The 22,224-nt window shown below is 40.2% G+C and overlaps 1 protein-coding gene across 6 annotated transcripts in view; it reads right to left on the minus strand.

The window, feature by feature from the left end:
• The window catches only part of LOC141761967 (uncharacterized), a 46,858-nt gene extending 42,601 nt beyond the window's left edge, over positions 1-4,257 (minus strand). For 3 of the 6 annotated variants that reach the window (XR_012592676.1, XR_012592677.1, XM_074625671.1), the window contains exons 1-2: positions 3,862-3,995; positions 2,991-3,157 (exon numbers count right to left, since the gene is read on the minus strand). Coding sequence is in view for 3 of the 6 variants with exons in the window: in XM_074625671.1 (XP_074481772.1) it covers positions 2,991-3,157; positions 3,862-3,963 (269 nt within the window). In the remaining 3 variants the exon portion in view is untranslated. Of the gene's footprint in view, positions 1-2,990; positions 3,158-3,861; positions 4,209-4,242 lie in introns of those variants that run through there. The other 3 variants (XM_074625670.1, XM_074625669.1, XR_012592678.1) reach the window with 2 other exon arrangements.
• Positions 4,258-22,224: the final 17,967 nt, after the last annotated feature.

The raw sequence follows: 22,224 nt of genomic DNA on the forward strand, positions 1-22,224 counted from the left end.
TAGTTTAGGCTTTAAATTGTTGTAGGAGATTACGGCGTGGGGGAAAGCTCACTCCGGTATGCCGCAACGTTACTCCCCCCGAGGTCACAGCAACAAGCGTTACATGCAAGCTAACATTTGTTTTCAGTTGGACATATCCATGGATGTATAAAGAGAACATAATAATCTGCAATATTGTATTGACTTTTGGCGTTACGTTTTCGACCTAGGGCTAGCAGCTTGCTGTTTGCTCGTTAACTATTAGAGCTGTGAGAGGTCTCGTGTATACCTGCCCCTATATCTTCCGTCTTCGCGGGGAAGGGGAGATGTCATGATTAGCCTTAAATGTATTTAAACTGCAATGTAACTTAACTGTTATCCTGTCTCACCTTAATGATGCGTGTTAGTTCAAGGTAGAAACAATAAACTGTTGCAGTGCAAAGAACTGCTCGGAAAGCGGCAAATTAAAATCATTTTCTTCGTGACATCAACATACAAAGAGCTAATGTGTGACTAGTGTTACTAATAACATACCAAACATCAAAGTCTCCAGTTTGATGTTCTGCCAGCTGAGGAATTGAAGTGAAACGGGTGTAGCGACAGCCATTAAGTGGGCTCAAATGACTTAAACTCCAACAGGAGTGTTAACTACCACAGACCTTGGCCCCCCAAGTCAAATCACACCTATAGATGATCTACCCATTTCATAACAGGTGATAATAATAAACTAATCTCATACTAATAAGTCATGATAATGATATTTAGAGCAGGTCTTCCACCAATCGGAAGGTCGGTGGTTCGATCCCCGGCTGCTCCGGGTCACATGTCGATGTGTCCTTGAGCAAGACACTTAACCCCAAATTGCTCCCGGAGGCATAGCCATCGGTGTGTGAATGAGTCTTTAGATTAGATCCTGATGGGCAAAGTTGGCACCTTAGCAGCCTCTGCCATCAGTGTATGAATGTGTGTGTGAATGGGTGAATACTGACATGTAGTCTAAAGCAGCCATTCTCAACCAGTGTGCCGCGGCACACCGGTGTGCCGCAGAGCACCATCTAGTGTGCCGCGGAGGCAGTGGTACTAGATTATTTTTTTATTATTATTTAGCAAAGTGAACAGGTAAAACCTAAAGGAGGTAAGATGCCAGCTGCCGTAAAACCAAAGCCTATTGAAGGAGGCTGAGACACGGGCGGACACGGGTCTTGTATTGGGTATAACACATGCGCAGTGTAACTGGAGCTGCGGTCGTGCGTTGCGATCGGCTCAATTTCGGCGAGTGCAGAGCAGATATTACTGCGCATGTGCGGTACCCCGAAGACGCGTTGATTAAGTGTGACCCAACCTCCTTCAATAGGCCTTGTGTAAAAACACCAAACATCATCAGGTAGAGACAAACGTGTTTGCCACTGTTAGCTAGCTAACGTTCTCGGATGCAGTGAGACAAAATGGATCGGTTTTTAAAGCGAAAAGTGATGTGGGAGACAACCCTGCGCCAGTAAAAGCTCCGAAGCGTGTGGTGAGGAAATATGAGAAGTGCACATATTTCTGGAAGAGCAGCACTCCCCTCTTGCTGAGCATTACACTGATGGTAACTTTTGTGCAAAACTGGCCTACTTATCAGATATATATCAGCTCAATATATTTTCCACTGTGTTGGAAAATGAACTGATGGAACTATCAGCAGACAGCAGCCTGAAGCTTCAGCTCACACAAGTAGACCTTGCTTCATTCTGGATACTGGCTTTGAGTGGTCAGAAGACTAGAAAAGCGCTATATAAATGCAAGTCCATTTATAGGGCGTCTTGTATGGGGATTCAAGGCTGATCAGGGTGAGTTTTTATAGTATAGTTATTGGCGCTGCCTGTGTTTGACCTACCAGCAACGCCGTGTTGTCACTTGGTGACGTCAGCTTGGTTACTTTATACCAGTGATTGTCAAACTTTTCTGTCATTCACTCCTTTGGAGGAATAAATATGTTCACGCCCTCCCAGTCGGTAGTCCTTGTATGTTAAATCGGTTGGTAGGATGAAGGTTAAACTGACGTGACTGGGATGTAATGTTTCTAAATGTCTTCTTAAATTGTTGGGTCTCATACTGTCAACTGCCAGAGTTTTCAGACATGAAATACACACTTTTCTCTCCTCATCTCCCACCGCTTTCATTATTATTATTTATATTTCTATAAATGTAATTTATGTTGCTGCTGGATTGCTACTAGACCGCCCCGTTACAGGTGCGTGTGGGAGAGAAAACAGTTTTTAACTGCTGTGAAACTGTTTTTTTGAAAGGCTGAACGACAGAAAATATGGACTGAAGCTGAATATTTCGTTAATAAAAACATGTAGGGAATTTGGAAATAAATTTTTCTCGTTTTTCAATAAATTTGGACTTTTGGACTGAAGCCAACTACAGAGACGGATGAAGCGCCACGTTGCTCGCTCTGTGTGTTTGAGAGAAAGCAGGATGCGCCCCACAGTTTGAGAACCACTGCTCTGTACAATATTTGGGGACACAGTTTGAAACTATTTTAAACACGTGGTTAATGTTGTAAATGAAACAAAACAAAACTGCAACAAAACAACTTGATCAGGTTTAGTAAAAAACATCCTCATCGTTTGGCTTAAAATGAACGTCAGTGAACGTTAACTTTTAGTTTCACACAGGACACGAACAGCTGTCTCCTCGGGGAAAGGCCTGTGTTTGTTTGACCCGTCCACCCCCCCCCCCCCCCACCACCACCAGTAGTGGACTTTCTCGCTTCTTATACTCCAACCACCAAGTAACTTTCAATAACGTTATTACTCCACATAACTTTCATAAACGGTCGCATTATACTATGTCACCTGCTCTGCGCGTCACTCTACGTCACTTGCTGCGGCCTTCCGCGGACTTTCATTACAAACGTATTTGTGATACGTCAAATACGACATTATCCACAACAAAATATGTTTCCCTCCAAACTTAAACCCTAATCATTAATCGTCGGTAAAGGGAAGTGATGGGACACCTACCCAATATCCTCAATGTTTCCAGGGAGCCTGGACAGACGGGCTTTCTGGGTTATTTTACGATCTTTCTTGTGGGCTGCATGTAGAGTTGGACACTGCTGTCCACTTATGGACAGTCTGGCCAAGGTAGACGAACATTCTTCAATAGGATCATCTACATCATCCCAATCCTACAAAGAGAGGAGGTTTGGATATTAGGTCATTTTACCATAAAGAACTAAATACAAGTGAATTGAAATATTATCACTGTATAAAATATGATAAGTGAGTAGAAGTAAAAGTAACAAAAGTAAATATTTAATTTGTATTCAGAAATTGTGCGTTTGAAACAAGCCGTTAGGATTTCTGTCCATTTGTGATGTCACAAATATAAAATATTTAGACTATTTCACGGTTTTAAACGTAAACATTCTAAATGTGTCCCAGTTTATTTCCTGTTGCAGTGTATGTGAATAACAACAGCTGACAGGAAGTAAACATGGACCCAAACTGCAATTCCATTGAAATGCACTAAAACGGAGCATTTCAGACAGAGAGTAAATACAGGTATATTCAGGCAGACAGTATGAGGAAAATAAAGGGTTCTATGAACATTACAGCATGTAAACATGTTCTAGTGGAAACACAAAATACAAGTATGAACCTGAAATGAGCACGATATGGGACCTTTAACAAAAACTAACAAAAGCATACAGTAAACTAAGAAACCTAAACTGACACTGACATTTCTAACTTCCTGTTCAAATGCTGTTGTACGTTGTCAGACAATAGATACATATACTTTTATTAGTATGATAACTTCTACAAACTAGAAAAAAAGAGACTGCATTTGTTTTTGTTTTTACAAACAAATCCACCAAATGAATGAACTTACCATGTCGTCACTTGAGCAGTGAGCCATTTTATCATATCGTGGAATGGAATGTTCCAAACAGCAATTTAAATAAAGCCAATTATCAAAGAGTGAAAACAACATAACAACACATGAATATGTGGATTCATCAAGCTGCTTCAACCCTTTTAGAAGGCCTAAAATACTTAGCAATACCTAGCTTGTAGTCAGTAGCAATATTACTAACCATCTCCCTAGCATAAAGCTACATTCATTGTCACTGCCACTGGCCTACTTTTTATTTAATTGGGCTGACAAAAATGGTTTCTGTTGGCTTGTGATACTTTTTGTACAATTTGCGTGGTTTTGCTTGTTGTGATGTTTTCATCCTCTCAATATGATCAACACTCAGTGACTAATAACTGACCATAGACATATCTGTTCATACAAGTGAAGGATTTTTATGTTAGCCGAAAGAGTTGGTAGATTTAACTTTATATTGTTGTAACCGTGGTTTTAGATTTGCCTAATTATACCAAGACAACAGAGGACTGCAGGCTCTTCTTAAGACTAAAAACTTGATTTTAATGTCATATTCAGCTACAGAACTTAACTGGCAGGCTCTGAGGCATCAGGGTAAACCCAAAGGCCATTACTGATGTTACATTATTATTAAGGTCAAATGTTAACTACAGTTTGCTAACCAAGGGATAATGTACAGTGAGTACAACCCTAACCCTAACCCATTATTGCAAAATGAACACCTGAATCAATAATTTGACACAACATATTGATTTAAAAATGATTTTATTTCTTCCACTAAAAAAAAAAAGAGTTCTCTTGCTGTGTCCATAGCAACGGTCTGCTATAAAGAAATAACAGACCATAGAATGCCATCATTGACCAATCAGAATCGAGTATTCAGCAAAGCAGTGTAATAAGTAAGGGATAATGTACAGCGAGCCGGTCATTGTTGTGAAAGAATCCCAGACAGGGCGATGCTGCTCGCGGAGGGGTCTCTCATCGCCCTGAAGGGGATTCTTTCACAACAATGACCGGCTCGCTGTACATTATCCCGCTTATTACACGGCTACTTACTGAAGAAATCTATATTTTGACACAAAAAAAACGGTCAGACCATTTAAACAGTTGGATGGTATATGAATCGCAGTCTTAGTCTGTACACCTTATTTATAACATGCAGTATTTACAGCAGGTAAAGTGTGGACCAGCACTAATAAACAGGTCAAACAAAAAGCAGCCAGCAGCTTCAATAAAGAGACTATCTTGAGAGTGAAGTCAACAGTGTTGTTTTGGGGTAAAATAGCTGTTGACTATCTCTTTTTCAGCCCTGATTAGCCTCAACTATGATAAAACACTCAGAGAGTCAAAGATGGCTGCCCAGTCCTAAAATCAAGCAGAGTCTGGGCTGTAAGTTTTTATCCACTTTAGTGTGCGGCAGGAGATTCGTCAGGCAGCTTTTATTGCTTTTATTTCATTTTTCTATTGTTTTGTTTTCCCAATACTCTTTTGTGTTGTTGGTATTTATTGGATGAAAGTTGAAATGGCAGTCCAGCAATATTGGTCTGATTTCTGCTACTTTTTTGCCATTTGTGAATGTTGCATTTCTAGTTTCTATCGTATATTACAGTAACAATTGATTACAGTTGAAAGACCAAACGAAGAAGCCACGCTCATCTTGAAATTTAATATTGCGTATATTGAAAAGCTGTAGGTGGCTTTACCGAGTTTACAGTGGTGATAAATCCTGTGCTGGTGCCACTGACAAACCTTGTCTCGAGCCTATAAAATAATCGAATTTGATTACATCACTGACTTTGAGTAATATGGCTTGGTTGAAAACTGGTTGCAGTTTTGCAGTAATCAGTAGGCTAATACAGTAGTTTCAGAACAAATCCATTCTCCCCGCGAGAAGAGCCGACACCATGACATTATTTACCACAGAGACACACACTGTGACGTGCCATGCTAGATGTTTTAAATAACTGGACAACTGAATGACTCTAATAACCAAATAAAAAGCCGGCTGTTATCTTGAGTTATGTTGAAGGATGGGGCTCGTGCACCACCACTATTACGCCCGGCCTCCATGTCATCAATCCTGCCTATAGCAGTAAATCCTGGCCAGGATCTATGAACCCCTATTGGTATTGGATTTCAGGACAGCCATGAAACCCTCAGTCAAAGCTTTAAAACATCATCTTTGTCTTAATCCACTGATCGATAGGTCTGACAGGTTGAAATAACACAATAAAGTAGATTTAGTGGTCTAGCAATGTGGGGACATTTCATACTTCAGATTAAAGGCTGCTGCATTGTGTTCTGAAAGAAGAAGTAAAACACTGTCACTGCTATCGAGAGCATCCTGAATTAGACCGTTTCACATGTCCCACCTTAGAAAAATATGATGCAGGATGTTCTTTAACTAAATAATGAATCTAATATTAAAGAAGAAGAAGTGGATGGAGGGTGTGTGATCATTTTAGGCACCTCAAGTAATTAATACATACTTCTCTGGTAGAAATCAAATTAAATGAATCTATCGGCAGTGTGGCTGTCAGTTATTCTGGACAGGCACAACATGGATGTGTTTAGTAGTGGACAGGCAAGGTGAGGGTAAGATTATGTTGTTGCCCCGTGGTCACACCACTTGGGTTGATCAGAGAGGAAACTGGCCGGACCGAAGGGGCATTTTCTGAAATAAAAGACACATGCTACTTTGTGTATTCAAAGATAGAAGTTGTTCATCTCTACATAAATTCTACAATATTAGAACTTATGTTCATAAAAGAACACATTAAGAACATGAGAGAAAACTTTTTTCTTGTGTATTTATGACTTTACAATCTTGCAAATGTGTGAGTTTTTTCTCTTAAATTTGCCACTTTAATCTCATAGAATAGCCACGTTTTTTTCTTGTAAATTTATGACTTTGATCTCAGACATTCTGATTTTTTTTCTTGGAATATTACCCCTTTCCCCCGGCTCCGTAATAACAATTTTTTTTCCTACAATGGCATGAATACGCTGGCCTACATCTGGGCACAGACATATCCCAAAAAAGGCCAAAAATGATGTGCGGTTTGTCCTCCTTCTTTCTTCTTTAGATAAAATCCTGTGGGCACTAATGAGTGTGGGTCCATCCTACATGATCCACCACATCCAACCATCTTCGTGCAGGCAAAACCAAACATGTAAGAAATTATTTCCGCGTATTGTTTCCCCAAAAGAAATGAACGGGAAAAAAGTTTATTTTTTCCAATAGACTTTCATTTAGTTTTTTTTAAATAATTGCTGGTGAATATGCTAATGAAAAATGAAAATAAATACACTTATGTATTAAAAAGCACAAAAGCACAAAAAAAACAATCAATTTTCATATTCCGTCGGAGAAGATGCTCAAGTGAAAGAGGCGCTTATCGAGGACCATTTGTCTTCAGGGGTGTATACTATACATACAACATCAATGATAATCTATAGAGTGACTGTGTATTTATTCCGAAAATGGTTGACCAAAGGATGTAAACAGGGATGTAAACAGGGAAATAAATGCTCAATGGCTTATAAATTTTAGATGCCTATAATATGCCCAACCACTAGTATGTTATACATACATATAAAATGTACTTAAAGACGACCTATTATGCTTATTTTCAGGTGCATACTTGTATTTTGTTTTTACTAGACGATGTTATGATCGGCTAGCCCACTCTGTAGCGATTGGTCAATTGAACCAAACTCTTCGGACTCTGCTCCAGCTCCGCTCTAACTAGCTTTGTTTGAAGGTGTGCCAAACTAGCCGCTACGCAGGTAATATAAAAATGTGTTACTTGGTGACATCACCACATTGCGTAAGAAAAGGCGGGACTTCAGGCAGTTTAGGAGCAGTGTTTTGGGGAGAGTAACTCACTTTGGACTTTGGGCTTTGTGACCTTTAAGACCTTTTACATGCACAAAAAATACTGTAAATAGCACTCTAAAGGAAAGGGAAAAAGCACAAAAAGATAATAGGTCCTCTTTAAACATTTTTGATAAGGATGCCTCAAATTAATTTTCCAAAGACATGGCACCAAGACATGCAATGACAGGGGCATCCCACAGTTAAAAAACTAACCTGTCAAAGCTATATGTTACTTAAACCTCCTTGAAACACATGGGATTTGAGCAAAAGTACTACAGGAAAGTCATAGGGCTTTAAGACACTTAGATTGATATTCTAGCTTAATCCTAAACAATCCCACAAACAATATTCTTGAGTGTCGCACTTGACAAAGCCTTTCCTATGTGACAGAAAGCCCTGGAGATTATTTGAGGAGGTAGTCTGCTGCCATTAGCAGCCAGCTGTCTGTCACCTATGTCTACTTGATCAGTTCAACATATACATATCCAGGCGACATTGCGTTGACACATAATCTCACGTAGATGTAAATGCCGCTCAAGAAGACAGATTGCAACTGGAACCCGAGAGTTTTTTTTCAGATAAATCACCCTGCATGACAAGCAGCCACCACTGATAAAGGCCCATTTAAATGTATAGAGGGGCGTCATGTTGAAATTTGTCGCCGGGAGGTTAGGGGAGTTACTCTATCAGGAGGGTTCCCCTGGGGGCAATAAGAAGCTGAACCACTGAGTGCTCACCCCATGAAGCCTATTGTTAGTCTAATGAACAGACAGGATTTGATTAAAACATTTCAAACATCATTTGGCCCGCAATGCGGTGCCGAGAGGCTCCCCCACCAAGCACACTTAACACCCCGATGATCTGAGGCGGGTGGCCTCTCACTCCCTGCTCAAAGGTGAGCCCACAAATCACTGTAATGCATTCAGCAGGGGTCTCTCTCGCCCGCCCCTGGTTCCCCGCTCCCCTTCTCTTTGCCGCTCGCAACGCTCGTCGTTAAAAATTCATTAGACGCTGTTTGTATCGCCTCCTCGAGGATGTCACCCTTGATGGCCGACTGTGTAGGAAAAGGCAGCTTCTGCAGGCCGGAGGGGATTGATGGAGCTCCTAGTGTGTGCTGAGGTACTCTCCATGGCTTTGATGTATGCGTCAGATCACAGGGCTGCATACATGCTTGGAGTTTGAATGAGACACACAAGTGGCTTAGTGCATGACCACAGACTGTGACCCCTGTGAGTTCAACTGCTGTTAAGGCTCTTGCACCCAAAGTGCACTTGTAGAATGTTTGAATAGCCATATTTTTTTGAATTATGAGCTGCTGTTGTAGCATGCTGTGTTGTATGTATTGTTAATGTGTGCAGATGACGCAGAGATTTCAGCTCTGCGGCTCATTGGTAAATGTGGAATACGTGCAGTGATAGGGAAAGTAAATCAGTAACGTCAAGAGCAAACTCCTGAAGCTGCTTTAGTGTCAGCTTTTTTAAAATTGAAGTATGCACAAATTGATGCTGAAACAACTCACGGGCATGATAATGAGACACACTTTCACTTGTGTTTAGTAAAATGAGCTGAAATTGAAGTGTAATTTTAATGTACAGTATTTTGAGAAGCTGCATCCACTTTCTTTTCACATTCCCTCACTTTCCTTCTTTCTTTTAATGCTAACCCCCCCAGCAGATAATTTATTCAAGGCTCAGCATTTAGCAGGCCTAATCCTCTCTGCTGATGCTTTTAGGTGCACATACTGTACAGTAATTGCATAAAAGAGCAAAAGTGGGGTTTCAGGCACTCTGATAATCACCTACTCTTTGCCAAGAGCACACCAAAGGTATTGTGGAAAATAGAGTCAGAGAAAAAAAAGGAGGAGAGAAGCCAAAAAACCTTGACACAGGAGAATCAGCCGTTTACTGGACCGGTGAGCCGGGTCAGGCTGATAGGAGCTTGGACGGCACGGTCGGTGCACTCAGGCTCAGTCCTGTCCTGCAACTCCGATGCAGGTCCCCGACCATAATGGAATCTGACAGGATGTAAATGAGTTTTTAAAAGAGCTGGTGAAAGCTGGTCATTTTTCTCATTTAGTGGTCCAGTGTGTTGGCCTGGTCCCCAGCTGTCACCCTGCATCCCTGCCTTTCCCGGGGATATGGAGGGGCACTCAGCGTACAGTAGCAAACCTTGATTACTAATGCCATATAAGGATTAGACAGTCTTCAGATTACATAAAGACTGTCTCTCTATGTCTTTTTCTTTGGTCATTCATTATTTATTTTCTTTCCTGTTCCTCTGTATTGAGTAGAAGGTAGTATAGAACGGGGGTTTCCAACCTTTTTTGTATGATGTATAGGTACATTTGAATTAAAGTAACCCTTCAACACCACTCAAACTTGCTCTTATGAACGGATTGTATGGATATTATTTAACACTGTTAATTATTTAAAAGTGTATATTAATACAACTTTTTTTATATAACCAACATACAACCATTTATCCATTACTTTTACTGAACTACTCCAACTGTATCACCACTACTTAGCTAAGTTTATAAACTCTTTATTCATTACTTTTATCTAGTTGTATAAACTCTTTATCCATTACGTTTAGCTTCAACTATAGTATGTCATAAAAATTGTCATAAAATACACATAGTATAGTATGTCCCATTTAAAGTTATTTAAAAAAACATAGTATCTTATGTCATAAAAAAATTTGATGGTTTCGTATACAGTTAAAGGGACTCTATGTAAGAATCAGAAATGTCTTGTTAACAGCGACACCTGTGGCCGTTAAGTCAATGAAAGTCAGCGTCCTGATGCTGGCGCTTGTGCTCGTTCTACATAGACATGAACGAGCATCGCTCAAAACAGTGAGGAGACACACGTCAGCTAAAAGCACAATATCACTCTATATTTCAGCTGCTTGGCAGTAATGTTAGCTGACCAGACCAAGGTTTCTCCATGAATCAATGCTGATCCTAGTGTTGGCTTTTCCTGCCTCAGCCTCCCGACCGCGGCCGGAGGGAACAGGGGAGTCAACGTAGTTTTGGTCGGAGACGAGAACGTTTCTCTCTGCGGAGCCCCGTCACTTCACAAGACACGGGAAACCTCTGTTGGTCTGGAGGAGCTGCAGCAGTTATTTCTACACAAACGTCCACTGTACATTCACTAGATATTCTCAGAGCTAAACTAACTCTTCTGCAGTGTGGAGTGTGCACACATGCACGTGAGAGGTGGAGCGAAAGAGCGAGAACGAGCGTGGTGTGTGAGTGAAGGCAAGCAGAGGAGCAGAGGAGCAGAGTACAGCAGAGACTCCGGTCCTGGAGACCAAAGCTACGGTCTCCTCCGCGTCCTCCGACCGCGGCCAACATTGTTTAACAGACGGGCTTCACTAGATACAACCAAGAGGTTTTGGTGCTTCACTGTAGTTTGTGTTGGAGTCTGAGTCTGAACAGCGTAGACACACGTGAGCGCGCATGGGACACCGACCCGCAATGATTTATATGTAGAAGAAGTTACAAACAGTCCCTTTAAAATGTCAGAAAAAAGTCATACTTTAATATGCCATAAAATTGTCATAAAAATTACATAAAAATACATGGTAAAATGTCATTGTATATATAATGTCATTGAAAAAAGTCAAAGTATAGTATGCCTTAAAAAAACGAATTAAAAAGTCATAGTATAGCATGCCTTTAAAAATGTGATAAAAAAAATGTTATAGTGTGTCATAAAAAAGTCATAGTACAGTATGCAATTAAAAAATCATAAATTCATAATATATATGTATGCCATTAAAAAAAGTAATAAAAGTGATAAAATGTCATAATATAAATATGTCAGAAAACATCAGAGTATTTTTTTGTACGGTCATAAAATATTTCATCATATCATCATGGTATAATACATATTTTTGTCAAAGTGCGCGACATGAAATGCATGCACAAATAAACATTAGCTCTTAAGATGATTACAGGAGTCCACATTATAATAAAGGTAATGTTGGCAAATAACCTCAATATAACACACTATAGGATTATGTTTATGCCATTAATTGTGTAACAATGAAATGATTAAAAAGGAATACACAGCCCCTGCATGGTCTTAACAGTTATACATGGTGCAGTCACCTCACTCAGATGCTCTCAGGGCTGCTCAGCAGTACCAGTGCAGCATTAATGAGCAGCGATAATGACTAAAGGCAGTTAGTTAGAGTTAAATGGAGCTTGAACACCCAGCTGACAATGAAACATCTACCACAGAGTGGTTGATCGGGGGGAGTAAAGGCAGAGCTCGGGCCTGGAGCTCTGGAGCTTAACCTGAGGCTTCACGTGTCAAACTCCACACAGCAGCGAGGCGCTCGATGGAGCAAAAGGTGAGGACAGCACTACAGCTGGATAGATATACACTAATGAAGCTTCTGATACCGATAGTGTTTCAGGCTCGGTTTTAAATACTGTTGTTGATAAACCACCATATAGTATTTTAAAGGGACTGTTTGTAACTTCTTTCACGTATAAATCAATCCGGGTCGGTTTCCCATGCGCGCTCGCGTGTGGCTACGCTGTTCAGACTCAGACTCCAACACAAACTACACAGAAGCACCAAAACCTCTTGGTTGTATCTAGTGAAGCCCGTCTGTTAAACAGTGTTGGCCGCGGTCGGAGGACGCGGGGGAGACCGTAGCTTTGGTCTCCAGGACCGGAGTCTCTGCTGTACTCTGCTCCTCTGCCTGCCTTCACTCTCACGTGCATGCGCGCACACTCCACACTGCAGAAGAGTTAGTTTAGCTCTGAGAATATCTAGTGAATGTACAGTGGACGTTTGTACAGAAATAACTGCTGCAGCTCCTCCAGACTAACAGAGGTTTCCCGTGTCTTGTGAAGTGACGGGGCTCCGCAGAGAGAAACGTTCTCGTCTCCGACCAAAACTACGTTGTCTCCCCTGTTCCCAGGAAAAGCCAACACTAGGATCAGCATTGATTCATGGAGAGACCTTAGTCTGGTCAGCTAACATTACTGCCAAGCAGCTGAAATATAGAGTGATATTGTGCTTTTAGCTGACGTGTGTCGCCTCACTGTGTTGATCGATGCTTGTTCATGTCTATGTAGAGCGAGCACAGGACGCTGACTTTCGTTGACTTAACGGCCACAGGTGTCGCTGTTAACAAGACAATTCTGATTCTTACATAGAGTCCCTTTAATTGTATGTTTGATAAAAGAAATTTAGATGAATATGATAATGATTTGTATTTGCAGCATACATGATGTTCTTGCTGAAGATCGTGCACGTGAAAACAAATTGTAACATTAGTTAGTCACACAACACTATTCTTTGTCAGATTATTAACATTTAGTATACTGTGCGTTTATATTTAGTTTCATGCATTAAAGGTAGGGTTGGTGAAGATTTGAGACTTTTTTTTGTTATATTAGTTGAAATTGTCATTACATCCTGACAGCAATCAATAAATCAAATGCTCTGCAAAAAAAGATTAAAACAATTTGGTATCTTTGGCTGTCACAGGATGTAATAAACTTGTCCAATCATTTTATTCGGCCCGAATTAAATGATTCATTTGCGCGTCACTGGAGTCTTCCACCAGCTGCTAGCTTGACAGCTGTGAGTACGAACAATAGCCATGGTCATTGTTTACGTTTATTATGATCATTTTGTGGGAGTGACCTGACGGGACGGGCTGTCAGTGTTGCCCACTTGGCTGCTTTCTTGCTAGATTTAGGCACTTTTGGAGCTCCAAATTGTGAGTTGACTAGCTAGTGCTGCTCGCTACCGTCATTGGTAAAGAGTTGACGACACTCGGCTTGCTTTCCCAGTTGAATCATTTTTTGTACTCTGGCTAGTTCCTCAGCATTACCGACCCTTTAATGGACCTATAATTTGGACACAAAGGTTGTATCTCCAAAGCCATTCTTTAACTTGATTCTCTCAAAAACCCAATTTAAAAATGTGTGATTGTGAATTTTGATATTATATATTTAGAGAACCTTTAGGGTGTCGGTTATTTCGACGAATGAAAGATAATTTTTACTGCATGCCAGTTTTCATATCTAGGATGTGAAAACTTTGAGCCTCAATATCTCAAAACTCCCAGATCACAGATAGAACCTCATCACTGGAAATTGTGAGTGTTAGCATGCACACAAAAAAAATGCCCATAGATAAATTGCATGTAAAATAAAAATGAAGATGTTAACCTGCTTCCGTGTCCACTTGGGGGCAAAGCTGTGAACGCAACACTGACACCTTTTAACTTACCTTTTAAGTTGATCTGGCAAACTCAATTAGCGGCTAGCATCAAGCGTCTAGCATTGTCTGTCTGCTGTTTGGTGCTGGGCAGGTAACGCAACAGCTGCTTTGGACGTCGTGCTGCCTTCACTGATCACGGGCTGCTCAGCTATTCAGTGAAGTTAAACTCTCCATCCATCGCCCTCCAAAGGAACAGGCAGTGGTGCATTTTGAGAGTTTCATGGAGTAAAGTGTGAAACTGCAAAACAGAGCATAAACATACACTTAATAATGAGTTCATGAATATTCAAAGAATACACATTGCTAGCACAATCACACTAGCAAGCTATAATATAGCCATATTAGCTGCTTAGCTGACATCACTAGGGAGCCAATATCGCTAACAAACAGCTACATGCTGAGACAATAACTGAGAATGCTTCATCACGTAAATATCCTGAAACTAAGGAAAGTACTGCGATAAATAATACATTTTACAAACAATGCTGTGTTAGGGATTGACAGAAATGAGGATGGCACTGAAATAACCGTCAAAAGGATGGCCAAAACATTCACAAAACAATCACTAGATGGCCAACCAAACATTACACAGAATACCCAGAATCCCAGAGAACGGTGAGAGTGAACCAACACCGTAAAGCTGCTGGTTATAAAACCAAAACAAAGCAATAAAGTGAAAGAAGCTACAACCCTCAGTAGAGGTGAAGAGAAGTGCAGAGTTGGGTGATAATTATCTGTGGGATTGCCTATACAAGCGACCCCTTTCACATTACTTGCATTTATTTGGTAATAAAAAATATTGATTATAGCAGCTTTAAAACATTAAATGTTTCTGTTAATTAGCATGCCTTCTCAATCACAGTGTAAAAACAACATGAAAACGCAGGTGAAGTCTTCATTAACTGCCATTAAAGGAGAAGAAATGATAGATAAACCCCGTCTTAAAAGCACACCACTCTGGTTTAGTCATTTGTTCTCATGTAGCCAGCGTGTCACCCACTGAGGTAATGTTTTACCATTGCCCTAACCTTGACAGATTATTGGCCGCGCTGAGAAAACCCGAACCGTTTTATAGGTTGAAAATATTGGCAGGGGAAGGCATCGTTGTGAGGTAAGCAGCTGTGCTGGCCATATTGTGTATCGATCCACCTTGTGCCGTGATGGCTGCACTTAATTAGATTTATATTGTAAACAAAGACTCACAGTATGAAATTTGAATTAGCAGATAAATGCTATCCATCAAAGCAAATAATAATATTTTGTGCAGTGTGATGCAGTATTGGTATTTGTGAGATTTATCTGGGCTGTAAACGGAGGGAGAATCTTTTCCCCTCAGGGTTTACTGCAGGCTGTAGAGCTGCGTGCAGCCTGTGTACTCTCTGCAGGCGGTGCTCTTTGACAGGCAACATCGACCGACAAATAAACAGAAGCGTGCCGGAATGCAAACACACAGGCGTGCTCTCCCATCTTTCCCTAGAAATATGCAGATACACGAGGCTTTGAAGCTTAAAAAAAGGAGAAAAAACCCACCTAAGGCACCAATCTACTCACTCCATAATAGCTTCCCCCAATCTCAATCCCCAATTGTGTCGTCATACTCTGCAGGGCTCCTTTTTGACTGCACCTGCTTCGTGCAGTCGTGGCTCCAGGAAACCCCACACTGTCCTGTCCTAATCAAATTAAAACGTGTAGAAGCATGACTCCAAACGCTGTCAGAAAAACCTCAAGGATATAGAACAGATTATTGGAATTCAATCTGATGTAATTAAACACTCCTGCCCGACAACCGGGCTCTTACGGAGAGAAAAAATAACAACCCTCGGTTACTTTGAGGTCAGATTTTCCTCTGTAGACAGAGTTATAGTGCACACAATGATCCGGCGAGATCGCTGTGTTAGCTCTCAGAGTAAAAGTCAAGTGTGGGTGAGCATAATGGTTCAAACCAGGATTTAGCGAGAGAAGCCGGGGTTAAGACCTTTGCTTCTCTGTGTTTATAGTGGAATCAAAAGACTTTGTTTCCTGCTTGAAGTCAGAAGGGATTCAGATGGATTTCTGCTTCTTGTTTGAGGAGGCTCACACATATTCCCATCGGTGTAATGTAGGATATAACAAATACCTGTGGCAAATACTTGCATATACCTACCTATGTGCCTATAGTCTTTTTCTTCTCCAGTGTGCAGTGTGTATAGTTACTTCTGAAGAACCACCGATGTGTATATCCGCTCCAACATCGCTTCACTATAGTAAAGATACTGTGCACAAAGTAGCTTGGTCCTCAGTGTTTGAAGTTGTCTGTTCCGTCTCTTTGACCTGGCAGACATCACAAAGTAGCTTGACAAAAGCTAGTTTTATCCACTGTGCATCTGCGTCGCCAATTGTACTCAAAAGTGATGCTACCATCCTGACCCCGTACTGTATTGGTGCCTTCAAATGTTGTTGTGTTTACCGTGTTCAAGAGAAGAGTCCATGTGAACACCCCCCTCTTGTGGTATTCATAACCTTGTGAGTGGAACGTTTCTGAAAGCTCTGAGTCCACGAGTTGTGACATGTCTGTTGACATTGTCAGAAACGGCAGAGGCAATGGAAGTTCATTTTTAAGTTAACAGTAACGTTAATATTGCTGTTGCTTAGCAGCAGTGTTCTCACAACTTAAAGGTCCCATATTGTAAAAAGAGAAATTTTCATGACTGTTATACTATAAAGCAGGTTTCAGTTCTATATAAATACTGTGAAAGTATTGAAACACTTAATCCACAGAGAAATACACACATCCCGTATTCAGAAACTGAGCTTTTGAAACAAGCCGTCAGGATTTCTGTCCATTTGTGATGTCACAAATCTACAATATTTAGACCATTTCAAAGTTTTAAACGTAAACATTCTAAATGTGTCCCAGTTTATTTCCTGTTGCAGTGAATGTGAATGACATCAGCTGACAGGAAGTAAACATGGACCCAAGCTGTTGCCTAACAAAGCAATTCTGTTGCAATTCCATTGAAATGTACTAAAACGGAGCGTTTCAGACAGAGGATAAATACTGGTATATTCAGGCAGACAGCATGAGGAATATGAAGGGTTTTTTAAACATCAAAGTATGTAAACATGTTCTAGTAGAAACACAAAATACAAGTATGAACCTGAAAATCAGCATGATATGTCCCCTTTAACCACTTGAATGCCAAGTATATTGTGTACACGACTTCCCATCGTGTAAACACAGGCTCACAAGTTTCATTTGAAGGCACCATATGTAATGTTAGTTAACCCCACTCAGACCCTGTGTCCACTGCAGTGGTGGAATGTAATTAAGTGCATTTACTCAAGTACTTTACATAAATACACATTTAAAGGGGCAATATGTAGTACTGACAGCTAGCGTTTTAAAATGGGTACTGCAGTCCACATTCCAAACATGGGAGCCTTGGCCTGTCCGCTCCTCCGGTGTGACCGATAGTAGTTAGCGTGTGTTAGTGTTGTGACCTTAAACAGGGGGAATATTGAGAAGGATGAAGCTCTTGCCTTCATTCGTCTCTGTATTAAATTACATTTGAAATGTAATGCAACGTAAACCAAACTCATCCATTTAGACATCACAAATCAGTTTCAGGACCACAGTGATCATGACTCAATTACATTTTTAACTTCCTCTAAACCATTTAAATTATGTTTTTAACTGTTTCTAAATGTTCTTAATTCTAATACAAGACTTATTAAGAGTCTCTTATGAAATGTATTTTCATGTACACCTCCAACAGTTATAAAATCAACAACTGCATACACAGATATGAATGTAACAGTTCCTAGCTTCAATGTCAACGACATCGGAACAGACGGACTCTACAACGAAGAATTAAGCCTGAAAATGAATTCTTCTTGTCCGTCACATTAGCATCACAGCATTAGCCACTGGCCAGCAGCAGTCTACTATCTACTATCTAACTAGCTAGCTACTAATATGCTGTGCCTGTTGCTAGCATGGTGGCTATCCGCGGGATGACCATCACAACATGTGCTGACATCCTCTCATGGATCTCTCCGTTCCAGTGGACAGCACCTGCATAAACTATAACCACTGGAAAACAAAAGATGTCAGACAGGTATGACACAGTCTCCCTGTCAATGGATTAAAATATGTAATTGTGATTAATCACATGATTGTCCATAGTTAATTGAGATGAATCGCAAATGAATCACAATTTTTTTTTTTCTGTTCAAAATGTACCTTAAAGGGAGATTTGTAAAGTATTTAATACTCTTATCAACATGGGAGTGGACAAATATGCTGCTTTATACAAATGTATGTATGTTTATTGTTAACATAAAACAAATTCAGAAAGTGACAGCATGTTTATTTAGATTGCAAATGTTGTTGAATTTCTATACTCCATTCATATCGACACTGACAGGCAGTTACTGTTTACCGTGATGACGCTGCCACCTTGTGGTTTCCCACCGCACCCTCGCAATATGCGCATACAGTACATGAGCAAGCTGCAGTATTTTATCCATCATGTTATATAGCCTCCAGAATAATATCAATGTTTTACAAATGGCCGTTGTTCCCCTTTAAAAGGACTGTTTGTAAGAATCAGAAATGTCTTGTTAACAGCGACACCTGTGGTCGTTAAGTCAACTAAAGTCAGCGTCCTGTTGCTGGCGCTTGTGCTTGTGCTCGCTCTACATAGACATGAAGGAGCATCGCTCAACACAGTGAGGAGACACACGTCAGCTAAAAGCACAATATCACTCTATATTTCAGCTGCTTGGCAGTAATGTTAGCTGACCAGACGAAGGTCTCTCCATGAATCAATGCTGATCCTAGTGTTGGCTTTTCCTGCCTCAGCCACCCGACCGCGGCCGGAGGGAACGGGAGACACCGGAGTTTTGGTCGGAGACGATAACGTTTCTCTCTGCGGAGCCCCGTCACTTCACAAGACACGGGAAACCTCTGTTGGTCTGGAGGAGCTGCAGCAGTTATTTCTGCACAAACGTCCACTGTGCATTCACAAACGTCACTGTACATTCACTAGATATTCTCAGAGCTACACTAACTCTCCTGCAGTGTGGAGTGTGCACACATGCACGTGAGAGGTGGAGCGAAAGCGCGAGAACGAGCGCGGTGTGTGAGTGAAGGCAGGCAGAGGAGCAGAGTACAGCAGAGACTTCGGTCCTGGAGACCAAAGCTACGGTCTCCCCCGCGTCCTCCGACCGCGGCCAACACTGTTTAACAGACGGGCTTCACTAGATACAACCAAGAGGTTTTGGTGCTTCCGTGTAGTTTGTGTTGGAGTCTGAGTCTGAACAGCGTAGACACACGCAAGCGCACATGGGACACCGACCCACAATGATTTATAGGAGTAAGAAGTTACAAACAGTCCCTTGAAGTAAGTATTTTTGCTGTGTGGTATTAATGTTTTTACTTCCTATACCACTGGTCCACTGTGATGAACATCAAATGTTCATTTTTCAGTTATAATATCTATTGTCTTCGTTACTATAGTAATATAATAACTAAGATAATTCTAAATCAGGGGTTGTCAGTGTTTTGATTGAGGGCCATATAGGAAAAGTGAACACATAGAACAAAACATCTTTCCATCTCACTTCCGCATTAAACTGCCAAGTTCCTGCAACACTGGAGATGCCTCTAGTTGCCATGCAACCAGTAGCTTTCTACAAGTTGTCATTCCTAACCTGACAGACGTTTGTTAGGGTGGCACAGTTTGACGCAGTAGCCGAGTAGTGTATTAAATGTAATCTACTGGAAGTGATGAAACGGACCTCAGATGATTAAATATAATGCATGCATTTCATGTCATGTTCACAACATTTTTTCTGACTTTTTATGCCATACTACATTGATATTTTTTTGACATACTATATTTTTATTAGGGCTGTCAATCGATTAAAATATTTAATTGTGATTAATCACATGATTGTCTATAGTTAATTGCGATGAATCGCAAATTAATCACACATTTTTTTTTATCTGTTGAAAATGTACCTTAAAGGGAGATTTGTCAAGTATGTAATACTCTTATTAACATAGGAGTGGACTAATATTCTTGCTTTATGCAAATGTATATATATATTTATTATTGTAAATCAATTAACAACACAAAACAATGACAGATATTGTCCAGAAACCCTCACAGGTACTGCATTTAGCATAAAATGTATACTCCAATCATAACATGGCAAACTGCAAAAGTCATTATAAAGAATGTAAAAAAATTTAATGAAAAAAGTCATAGTTTAGTATGTCAAAAACTTTCCGGCAAAAAAGTCATAGCATGTCAAAAAATTGCGTGAAAAAAAGTCATAGTATAGCATGTCGAACAATTTCCTGAAAAAAAGTCCTAATATTGTATGTCAAAAAATTTCATTAAAAAAAGTTGTACAATAGTATGACCAAAAATGTCATTAAAAAAAGTAATAATATAGTATGTCCAAAAATGTATTGAAAAAAAGTCATAGTATAAATATGTCAAAAAAAATTCCTGAAAAAAAAGCATATGTCAACATTTTTTTTAGAAAAAAGTCATGCTATGTTATCTGTTGAAAAATTTCCTGAAAAAAAGTCATAGATTGGTATATCAAAAACTTTGTTGCAAAAAAGTAATAATTTCATGGAAAAAAAGTCATAGTATAGTATGTCAAAAAAGTTAGTGAAAAAATCATAGTATACTAATTTATTAGTATAGTAATTTTTTTGCATGTCGAAAAATTCATATTATAGTATGTCAAAACATTTAGTGAAAAAAGTCATAATATAGCATGTTGAAAAATTTTCTGAAAGAAGTCTTACTATTGTATGTTGAATAATTTCCTGAAAAACAAAATCTATATTTTTATATAGTGTCAAATCATAACAGGATTTCCTGAGATGCTTTTTATATAGAGCAGGTCTAGACCGTATTCTATAGTTTAGAGATCAAGTAAGACTAATAATCAATAGCAGTGGATGTAAAAGAGTGATAATACAACTATCGGAATTAATAGCTGTAATAATAATAGAAACATAACTAATACTACTAATAATAAAAAGGCTGATAATAATGATGGTAGCAGTTGGTGTCAAGCAGGCAGCAGACACGGGAGCAGATGCAACCGCAATCCAGGTGTAATCCATATCCAGGTGTAAAGCCGATCCAGGTGTAATCCAGATCCAGGTGTAACCCCTATCCAGGTGTAATCCAGATCCAGGTGTAACCCTGATCCAGGTGTAACCCCGATCCATGGTTACCTGCGAGAGGAGAAAGCACAAAGAGTCCGGGGAAGAAATGAAGTTAGTAACAATGAATGGGACATGAATATATATAGAAGGAGAGAGGAGCTCAGTGTGTCATAGGAAGTCCCCCGGCAGTCTAGGCCTATAGCAGCAGAACTAGGGGCTGTTCAAAGACAGCCCTAACTATAAGCGTTATCAAAGAGGAAAGTTTTTAGCCTACTCTTAAATGTAGAGACGGTGTCTGCCTCCCGGACTGAAACTGGGAGCTGGTTCCAAAGAGGAGCTTGATAGCTGAAGGCTCTCGCTCCCATTCTACTTTTGGAGACTCTAGGAACCTCAAGTAACCCTGCATTCTGGGAGCGCAGTGCTCTAGTGGGGTAATAGGGTACTATGAGCTCCTTAAGAAATGATGGGGCCTGACCGTTTAGCGCTTTGTAGGTGAGGAGGACGATTTTGTATTCTATTCTGGATTTTACAGGGAGCCAGTGTAGAGAAGCTAATACAGGAGTAATATGATCTCTTTTTCTAGTTCTTGTCAGTACACGTGCTGCAGCATTCTGGATCAACTGGAGAGTCTTAAGAGACTTATTGGAGCAGCCTGATAATAAGGAATTGCAGTAATCGAGTCTAGAGGTAACAAATGCATGGACTAATTTTTCTGCATCATTTTGACACAGGATGTGTCTGATCTTCACAATGTTACGTAGATGAAAGAAGGAAGTCCTTGAGGTTTGTTTTATGTGAGAGTTAAAGGACATATCCTGATCAAAGATAACTCCCAGATTCCTTACGGTGGTGCTGGAGGCCAGGGCAATGCCATCTAGAGTAACTATATCATTAGATATTTTGTTTTGGAGGCGCTCAGGGCCAAGTACAATAACTTCAGTTTTGTCTGAGTTTAACATCAGGAAATTGCAGGTCATCCAGGTTTTTAGGTTCTTAAGGCATGCTTGAAGTTTAGTTAACTGGGTTGTTTCGTCTGGCTTGATCGATATATA

This window comes from Sebastes fasciatus, chromosome 23 (genome assembly GCF_043250625.1).
Source record: "Sebastes fasciatus isolate fSebFas1 chromosome 23, fSebFas1.pri, whole genome shotgun sequence".
In the NCBI taxonomy this organism is placed as follows: Eukaryota; Metazoa; Chordata; class Actinopteri; order Perciformes; family Sebastidae; genus Sebastes; species Sebastes fasciatus.